The following is a 10,990-nucleotide window of genomic DNA, read 5'->3' as shown; positions in this document are numbered from 1 at the left end:
ACTTTCTTAGGAAATAGATCTCATACAAAAACAATTTACACTGCAAATCACTTGAAATACACCCAAAGATCACTCATATACACCCAAATATCACTCATATACACCTATATTTATTTCTTGATTACATGATAGCAGAATAAGATATTATGAAGAATGGAAGTATAGAGGTTTTCTGTAATCAGTTACCTGATGCATTGAGGCCAAGCGCAGCCCCTATTGTGCTGGGTTTAACTTTAAAGGAACCGTAGCTTGTTTCGAGTGTGTTTTTTCCTAATTTAAAGGAGTTAGCCAACTCCTTTAATAGTTTGTGATGCACCCTCAATGGCGGGATGTGCATCAGTCCACCAAAACCTAATTCCCATAGCTTGTTTCGAGTGTGTTTTTCCCTAATTTAAAGGAGTTACCCAACTCCTTTAATAGTTTGTGATGCACCCTCAATGGCGGGATGTGCATCAGTCCACCAAAACCTAATTCCCGAACAATTGCTTTCTTTGCCTCGCTCATATTTTCAAATTTTTCACTCAGTAATCTGGTGGCATACTTCAAGTCTTTGGTTTGCTGTAAAAAAAAAAACCAAAATTAGAGTCATTTAAATAACATATATTTGTATTAGGATTGATTTGTTCTAAGGCATATATTTGTGCTTACATTGTATTTTTTTCACCTTGGTTCTTGGTTGCCATTTTTACTGCAATGAAAAAGAGATACTGTCAATAGATGAAAAAATACACCCAAATATCAGTCAGATACACCCAAATATCAGCCACATACACCCAAATCCAGTCCTATAAATATTTTATTCTTTCAATTAAACGAAATTAAATGAGTTCAAAATAATATCCAACTCAACCAAACATATATAAAATGACATTATAAGGTCAAGCACAATTAGAACAGTACCAGTGAGACTTCAATAACCAAATATCAGCCACATGCACCCAAATCCAGTCCTATAAACATTTTGTTTTTTTAATTAAACGAAATTAAATGAGTCCAACTCAACCAAACATGTATAAAATGACACTACAAGGTCAAGCACAATTAGAACAGTACCAGTTAGACTTTAATAATCCTAATATATATATCAGTCCCATACACCTCTACATTTTTTTTGGAATACATGACATTATATGAGTTCAGAAAGATATTTAAGTTCAAAATGCCACTAGAAGCAACAGTCGCATTCCAAGTCCGACATATACACCCAAAAATCTGCCATATACACCCAACAATCTGCCATATACACCCAAAAATCATTTAGAAGAGGAAGAGTCTTTCATATAAACATGCACAAACCTACTTAAAAACATGTAAATATGCACAAAAAATATGTACCAAAATAGATCAAAACACACATTAAAGCATTCACTAGAAGTACGTAAAATAATGTAAACTAAGAACAGTTTCATCAGAACAGTAATATGAGATCTAAACCAAGAACAGTCAAACAGAGAGAGAAATACTGACGATATAGTGCTTCGATTTCGAAATAAAAAATAGAAATGTGAAAAACCTAGAAGAACAGTAAAACAGTACCTTGTATAATGTTTGTTCGTTTTTTTTTTTTTTTGTATTTTTTATAGAGATTTGAATGATTCCTTCTTGATTTCTTCTACTTTTCGCCAGAAGTTGGACGATTTCTTCAGAGCTTTGTTTTGTTTCGAACTTGGCTTGAATCTCGAGGGTATTGATTGAGGAAGAAGAGGAAGAGTTTTTCATTATGAGCGCGCTTTGGAAAAACGAAACGTTTGAGTAAGGCACGTGGTTTTTACGTTCGAGTGTGGTGAGTGTGGTGTGCGTCATTTTTGTTAGGTTTGGGCCAACTTGTAAAACTTGTAACTCAAAAAGGCTTGTATGTGTAGCAGGCCTGTTATTATATTTGAGCATGTCACTCATTAAACCTTAAAGCCCAAATAAAAAATATCTAATTTTATTCTCATTTAATTTCAAATCAATTTGACTTATTCAATTTATCATATATAACAATAAATAAGATCAATGTTATATAATTCATTTAATTTAAAATAACATAATTTGTGATTATAATTAATATATGTATTGCCTAGAAACTCATTAGAAAATTAAATAATTTTCCAAAAATCTCTTACTTAGGCTATACATATGTTCTTTTTTAAGATAATCACATCTTATAAATTTTATGTGTGCCTCTGAATGCTATTTTCCTTATTACTTTAACAATCTGGTCTGTCTCATATATTAGTTATGGAATTATCGCAGCTTTTATCACATTAGTGTCACGATGAAACCACGATGATCACCATACTAATTAATATACTCAACGACATAGATCAAATTTGGATAAGAAAATTCAGAAATCACACACGAAAATGATCTCATGCATGCTTATTTTCAACTGGTCCAACTTTAATAACTTTATGAAATTATGAGCCAGAGTGAAAACAAAACTAAATACTTTATTTCTGCAGAAATATCTCTATTCGTAAATTTGTCTAAATAATATGAACATCTAAATGCATACTCCTACTGAAATAATATATCATAAAATGATATGACATTCATATGAATAGTATTCACATAAAAGACCTTAAGTGTTTATTTTTTACTAACCAAATATACATGCATTTGTGGAGTTTGTGCTAAGTTGTTCACAAGACACTTAAATACTCTAAACTCTCTTGTTTAACAAAAATTTAAAATATTAGACTACTAATACATTATCACAAAATAACTCATGTGGTCTTTCAAATTTATTTTTTATAATTTGTGACAAGTATTCATAATCACCAAAATAGATGCCTTCAAAAGGTGTTTTATATTGAATTACTTTAATAGAAAGAGTAATAAGTGTCTTTTTAATACCTTTTCAAAGAACGCTTTCAATAAATATATGAATATACATGCAATGGATCAAAATTGCCTTGACATCCAACAAAATCAGAATCTAAATACCAAATTATCTTTAACTTTAGTTTCTAACTTCATATGTGTGAACATATAATATTTTGCTCTAACAAGACTTATTTGTCTACTATGCCAAAGATACTAATAAAGTACACAAATAATTGTAAGTGTACAAATTTGTTATCTATTAGATTACTGTTGAAACATAATAAAATTTATGCACTTTTGAGTTTTATAACTTTTTGAGACACCTAATGAGACAATATTTGTCTCCTTTAGAGTTGAGTATATAACATTATTTACAATTTTGCATACCGCTGAAATACAAGAATAATAAAAAATATATTTATTCCCACTGAACTGATATAAGTCATCAATTACATTTATCTCAAAATGTCATATGAGATAATAATTAATTTGACGAAATATAGGTTACCAATGACATAAAATCTTTCTTTTTCTAATTGAAAAAAAAAATTATTTAAAAAAATAGACTAACATTGGCAGATATAATTTTAAAACAAAATAATATATTTACATAAGCTACATATTATATAAATAAAATTCATATAATGGTGGGTCTATCACAAATATCCAGTACAACATTAATATTTAGTTTTTGGATAGAGATATTAATTTGTAAGTGATATTTCTAATACGGTAATCAAACATTGATAATAAATTGTCAAACAATAAGTCTGTCTTTGGATAAACTTATTGTTCACATGGAACCAAATAAGTATCATATATTTATTACCACAAATGCATATGTAATTTGGCCAAGTACAGAACTTTCTTTGGGCCGATCTGTACTCGCTTAAATTATGCACACATAAATTTATTTAGTGCGGTTTACCAAATAGTCTCAACAAAATTCTGTCAAACAATAAGCCTATCTTTACATTGACTCATTGTTCATATAAAACTTGAGAATTATACTTATTTATTATCGCATATATTTTCTATTAATTGGCCAAACACCAACTTTCTTTTGGGTCGATTAGTGGTTGCATAATTAAATAGAAAATAAACATAAGGTTCAATTTTATTATTTGGCCAAACAACAAACTTTCTTTGGGCCGATTATTGTTTGCATAAATAATAAACATCAATTTATTCTTAACTAACTACCTAAATATATAAATATCATTGATATACATATGTAACAATATTCACCATATTGGCCGACCAATATTCACATGAATTATATATCACCATATTTTTAATGTTCCAAAATAAATCTGTTTTCACAGAAAAGGCTACTTTAATAGCATAATGTTCAATCAACTTATTTCAAAACTAAACCTTATAAAATATATGAGTATAATATGATTCAAAAATTGTTACTAATTTTCTTATGCAACAAATCCAAAATGCTTATATAGCACAAAAAAATAAAATAAAACAATAAGACACAATATATAATAATTTCATAATCTTATAAATCTATTTATTAATTATTAATTTCTTTGTTTAACACAAAAATTAAATCCACAACAAAAAAAATTCAAACAGCAAAAAAGTCACAATAATTCTTAAAAATTAATCATAAATTAATATTCATACCATATATCATGTATTTTTATCTAGAATAAATATTCATGTCATAGACAATGATATATACAAAATGGAAATTTTCTTATCATTAATCACGTACAGTACAAACCAGAAGTGATTCATGTTTATCATGAATTCCAAACCTTAAAAAAGGACAAAAACAGAACAATACGTGTTCAATGCAAATATAGCGACATTAAATTATCCAAACTCATGAAGCCAAGCTCTTTTACCATGTAGACTTGAGCCCCTTTTTTTTTAATTTGGGATATGCGTGTTGCATTAATTATTCAAAAAAATTGAATTCTTTTATGGTAATAAAACAATATTAACACCATCGGTAAGTTCAGAGTATATTGCTTTATTAACAAAAAAATTGTACATACTCTTAATTTTTTATTATTCAAATATTATTAATGTGTACATATGACTTGGTCAAATATAAATTTTCTTTTGGATCGATTAATATTTGCATAAATTACATACACAATGATCTTTATATCCAATGCTCTCCTAATAGGGTTCCTAATGTGCTCTGCTAGGGTTTCTATAGCGCTCTATTAGAGTTCTTCCTTCTTTTTTTAATCAATTTCACCCAACATATATAACTTTTCTTCCTTTCTTCCACCCCATTCATTCTCATCTAAATCTATTATCTTATCTATATTCTAATTTCATCCAAAGTCTTCGTGTTTTTACAATGAGTACCCAAAGAAAGACCCAACACCCTCATCGACATGATAGTGAAAGTGATGACGATGACTTGATCGTTTTGGCTAATGAGGATATTTCTAAAGGTATTCACGCATGCCACAAAAGTCTCTCGGGTAGAATATTTGCTGACCGCCCTTTCTCCATTGGTACTATAGAGAATGCCCTCTATGCCATATGGAACAAACCTAAAGGTTTTAGAGTTGTTGAAAACGCCACTAACCAGTTTCAACTCTTCTTTGATCTAGAAACTGATGTTATTCGGATAGAACAAGGCGCTCCTTGGCTATTTAAAAACTACATTCTGCATGTCCGTAGATGGAACCAATTTGGTGAACCTAAATGCAATGTGATCTCTACCTTCTCTGTATGGTCTCAATTTTGGGGTCTGCATGAGCAATTTAAAATGTTGGAGGTAGGCCGAAAACTTGGAGGGAGTATAGGTGCAATCAGTGAAGTTGATCTTTTTGAAATTAAAGGTAGAGAGGCGCGTATTCTGAAGGCTAGAGTGGAAATCAATGGAGAAAAAAGATTAAGGACTGCCTGAAACTAGTTGATCCTGAGCAAAAACTAACGGAGATAGGAATCAGATATGAAAGAATCGGTGTTTTCTATACCTACTGTGCTCATTTGGGACAAGATTCAAAAACCTGCCAAATTTTTATTGAGGATACAGCCCAGAACAGACTCAAGGAAGATAGAATTGGAGAATGGGTAAGGGCAGACTAGGTAGGCAGACGATTGGAAGGAAAGGAGAAGCTGGTAATGCAAATAAATCCAGTGCAGATAAGACACAATCATAGCCGAGGAAGAAGCCTCCTCCGTCATGGCTACTCGATAGCTTCTCTAGTCTAAGCATGCAGGGTAACCAGAAAAAATTGAAGGAAAAACGAGATTTAAGCTTGAGGAAGGAAACAATGGGGGATTCGGATGAAATAGAGAGTGCCACGGCTGATATATCTCTCCCTAAGACATTAATTGCTATATCCTCTCCAATGAACATTTCAAATCAAGTTGCTGCCACCAATACAAAAGTAAAACAAGGAGGAAGGAGCCATAAATTAAAAATTTTGGCACGTGAGTCTTTCGCAAGAAGTAAGCGGAGGAGTGGAGGTAAGGAGAATGTTGAAAATATGAAGAAAATATGTCTTGAGGAGTACTCTAATGATGCTATGATGGTGGAGGGTGCCAGCCTTCAAATGGCACCCATGGAGCCATGAAGCTACTCGTTTGGAATTGTCGGGGTTTGGGGAAACTCTTGACAATCCACAATTTAAAAGGGATTTGTAAATCCCATTCTCCCGAGGTTGTTTTTCTCTGCGAAACCAAAAACCAACCTCGACAAGTGGAAGCAAAGCTTAAATCTTGCGGTTTCAAAGATTGGTTCATTATGGTTCCATCAGGAGTTGCTGGTGGCCTTGCTTTGGCATGGAAGGAGAGATGCAATGTTCAGATTATTAGTTATGACAGCTTTTACATTGTGCCCTCGATGGTGGAAGTCACTACAAGAATATGGCCGATTAGCTACCACAATAAGAGTCGTAAAATCATTGCTAATCTGACGCAAAATATAATTTGTGATGGATTAGCTACCACCTAGCAACTAATGCTTTCCTCGCTAATTACAAGTCGCAGATCAGTGAGGCAAACACAGTAGTCGCTAATTCATCGGAAAAATTTTTAGCTACCGAATAGATAGTCATAAATCCATCACTAAAGTATTAGCATACACCTTTCAAATGGATACATCCATCGATACTGCATAGGTCCTCCAACCTTAGCTTCATAGGGGATGTGGATAACTAAATGCTCCATCACATTAATGAAAGCTGGCGAAAAATTTTTTTTCTAGCTTACAAACCGTTTCAATAATGGAAACTGTTCCGAGGGTTATCTGAAACTGTAGGTCGATCTCGGACGAGATCTTCTATGTTGGTTGGAGATGACGTGTCCGACTTGTGGGTGATGGCCGGAGCTGTCGTGTTCGACTTGTTGAACTGGCAATGCTGCTGATCCTTTGTCACCGGAGGGTGGTGGTACCTGCAAGGGACTCCGATGCTTAAGTTAGCAAGGGTATTAAACAGGTTTTTAGTAGAATCAGAGTATGAGTTATACTTGGGTGCTCCAGTGTATTTATAGTAGTGTGGAGTGACCTTTCTGGAGATAAGATAGTTATCTTATCTTATCTTTGAGCGAAGTCATCTTATCTTTAAGGGGAACCGCCTTTATCTTTCTGGGCTTTGGCTGCCTTTAGATTGGGTTGTGTTCCTTCGTTTGGGCCTGCTTTGGGCTCCTATGGTGATTTGGCCGATCTCTTTGAAAAGAGGTCGTAATGGGCCAACCTTCTAAGAGGTCGGTCATGGGCCAACCTTCTAAGAGGTCGGCCAACCCGGCCCTTTATAGCTCGAACCGATGTATGAGCAGAAACCTTAGTCTTTCAATGAAAACATGACTGTCGTAACTCTTCATCCATATATCTTCCCATCCGCTAGATTAACACATCATGAAATATTTGATGCATAACCATCAGGAAATTTTAATTGCTTTATCCACTTACATACTATCTTCCTTTGTTGAGAATCTAAGACATATGTGGCTTTTGGTTTTTCATAATTTCCATTCTCAAATACCAACTCCAAGTTAGGGCGTTTGCATATTAGCTTCAAATCTTCTCTTGCATTCGCGTTGTCTTTTGTCTTGCCCTTTACGTTCATAACAGTGTTAAAGATATTGTCAAAAATATTTTTCAATATGCATTATGTCTAAATTATGTCTTATCAAATTAGTTGACCAATAAGGCAACTCCGAAAATATACTTTTTCTCACCCAATTATGAATGGTACCAAAGTCACCTTTTTTTCCTCTCGAATTAGCCCTAAAGTTAGCTTCCTCGAGTTTGTCCAACTCGTTTAAGATGTCAACTCCACTCATTCGTTTCGGTGGAAAAGAGTTTTCCACGGTTGACTTTTTAAAAGAGTACCGATCACGACGAAATGCATGACCAACAGGCAAGTGCTGTTGATAACAATCAAACCAGCAGGGTTTAGCGCTGTGTTGTAGTAGAAAAGATTTAATGTTCTTCATAAAAATTGGACAAGAAAGTCGACCGTGAGTGCTCCAACCAGGCAACATTCCATAAGCTGGAAAATCGTTTATAGTCCACAATAATGCTGCCTTCATGTTAAAATTTTTCTTTTGCCATGCATCGTAAGTAGTAACACCATTGTCCCACAAAACTTTTAACTCGTTAATCAATGGTCTAAGATAAACATCTAATCTTTTTTCGGGAGACATCGGTCTAGGGATCAAAAGACTGAGGAATATGTATTCTCTTCTCATGCACATACTTTGAGGAAGATTGTAAGGTGTGACAAATACAGGCAAACATGAGTATGGAGTCTTCGAGCCAGAAAATGGATTAAAACCATCAGTGCAAAGTCCAAGCCTAACATTTCTAGATTCTTGGGCAAATAGTTCATGGGTGGCATCAAATTGTTTCCAAGCATCAGCATCAGCCGGATGTGTGATAACCGATTCATCGTGGTGTACTCCATCCACATGCCACTTTATATATTGCGCAGTAGTTTTAGACTAAACAAACGTTGAAGCCTTGGAGTAATAGGAAAATATCTCAATATTGAGTATGGCACATCCCTACTGGTATTAACTGTATCCCCTGCCTTTGGCTTAAATCGTGGGTGTCCACACATTGTGCAGGCTACATAACTAGTCTTATCACTTGTTTCTTTATAATATAGCATGTAGTGATTAGAACAAGCATCAATTTTCTCATATCCTAATCCCAATTCTTGAATCATTGTCTTTGACCGGTAGAAATCTTCTGGCAACTTCTCTGATTCTGGGAGCATGCTCTTGATTATGGCAACCATTCAATTATAACAGCTCTCACTCATGTTGAATTCTGATTTCAAGTTCACTAGCTGGGTTACAGCTGACAATATTGTATGCTTGGTGCAGCCATCCCAGAAAGGTTCGTCAGCACTCCTCAGCAACTTATAAAACTTCGACGCTGATGGATTTGGATCCTCTTCTAAACCTTCCATTACATTTAAGTTATCACCTGCAGCATCAATAACCATGTCTACATATGGATTTGTATTCTCTTCTTCATGTTCTTGGGTAACATTTGTTGCATCCTGTTCAACACATCTTTCCTCACCATGAGCAGTCCAGTTTGTGTACCTCTCCATAAACCCACGATCACACAAATGCTTTTTGACCCAAAATATTTCATCCCTAATCCTGTTCTTACATTTTGTGGATGGACAAAGAATGCGACCTAAACTATCAATGAATGTCAGGTTTCTTTCTACAAAATCTACGAATTCCACAACACCTTTCTTAAATTCCTCGCTTAGATGACCAGGGCAATCTTGCCTTCGTGACATCCAACTCCTATAAGGCGCCATGATTATCTGGACTAAGATTTCATTTTAGTTGTAATACCAATGTTTAACGTGTATATAAATGACATAGTCTTGTGTATTTTTTCCTTAAATTTAATTAATATATTTTTATTCACATTCACATTAAATAACCCCTTCTACAAGTCATAAAGTAACAAACTTAATCTCATGCAAAGATAATATAAATAACCCTTTCAATTTGAAAATAAAGATATAAATCATAAAAGATAATATACAAAGCTTGAAGGAAATTGTAATAAACAATTTGAAGCATTAGAAACACCAAAAACAATTGGGTATCATTAATCTCATGTCAAGAACTTCAAATCATGAGGTTAAAAAATATGGAGATATATCGGGTTTAATAAACTAAATATCAATTATATCTTTTAATACAATAAGAACCTAACAGATTAACAGAACTACCATAACAGCAAGAAAAGAGAAACTTAAAATTCATGACAATATGAAGCAAGACAACAAAAAACTTAAGTTCAATCAGTAAAGAATTCAGTTAGAGAGAAAGTAAATTTAAGTGATCATTTCATTTCAGAACACCAACAAATTCAAGGTTCCAGTAACAAATTTTAGCAACACATTCAACTTTCAACGAAAATTCAACCTTCAACAACAAAATCAAATTGCATTCAAGTTCAATCCGTAACAAATTCTTTCAGCAATGAACAAATTTAAGTAATCATTTTGGAATAGCAACCAATTCAAAGTTCTAGTAACAAATTTCAACAACATATTCGACTTTCAACAACAAAATCAAAGTGCATTCAAGTTCAATCAGTAACAAATTACTTCAGCAATGAACATATTTAAGTGATCATTTCAGAACAGCAACAAATTCAAAGGTTTCAGAAACAAATATCAGCAACAAATTTAACTTTCAACGACATCATCAAAGTACATTGATGAATTACAGCAACACAACTAAAACAAAAAGAAAGGAAAAATTAATTGGAACTGACCAAATCGGGTTGCGCGTAGGAAGCTGACGGCGAGGCTCAAAGTAAGACGACGAATGAAGACCCGCCCACCGAGACCTGCTACCTCTGCTGTCGGCGATGACTTGCGCAGGGAAGGCGTGCTTCTGAGTACAAGAAGATGACGAGATAGAGAGTCTCGGGACCTGCTGCTTCTTCCGCGGCTGGGTGTGAGACGGTGAGAGTGAAGAAAGCTGACCAACTGGCGGCGACGACTGAACTTGAGGGAGAGAGTGGTGTGAGCGAGGTAAGAGAGCTTGACGAAGAGAGTGGCAAGAGTAAGACCCAGGGGAAGAGAGACGTTGAGGTTCTTTCAGATCGGGATGGGGTAGGAACGATTAAAAATTAATTTTTATGTTTTTTAAATCTTAAATTTGAGATAAAGAATAATAATTTTGTAAATAATAAATTATTAATAAA

At 33.8% G+C, this 10,990-nt stretch overlaps 1 protein-coding gene across 1 annotated transcript; it reads right to left on the bottom strand.

Moving 5' to 3' along the window:
- Positions 7,653-9,041, bottom strand: LOC107610730. The gene is made up of 3 exons (XM_016312735.1): positions 8,820-9,041; positions 7,978-8,715; positions 7,653-7,853 (listed from the first exon to the last, which is right to left on the bottom strand). The coding sequence occupies exons 1-3, from the start codon at positions 9,039-9,041 to the stop codon at positions 7,653-7,655; spliced, it is 1,161 nt and encodes a 386-aa protein (XP_016168221.1).

The sequence above is a fragment of the Arachis ipaensis genome, chromosome B08 (genome assembly GCF_000816755.2).
Source record: "Arachis ipaensis cultivar K30076 chromosome B08, Araip1.1, whole genome shotgun sequence".
NCBI classification, from domain to species: Eukaryota; Viridiplantae; Streptophyta; class Magnoliopsida; order Fabales; family Fabaceae; genus Arachis; species Arachis ipaensis.
This window is presented reverse-complemented; position numbering and strand designations above follow the sequence as displayed.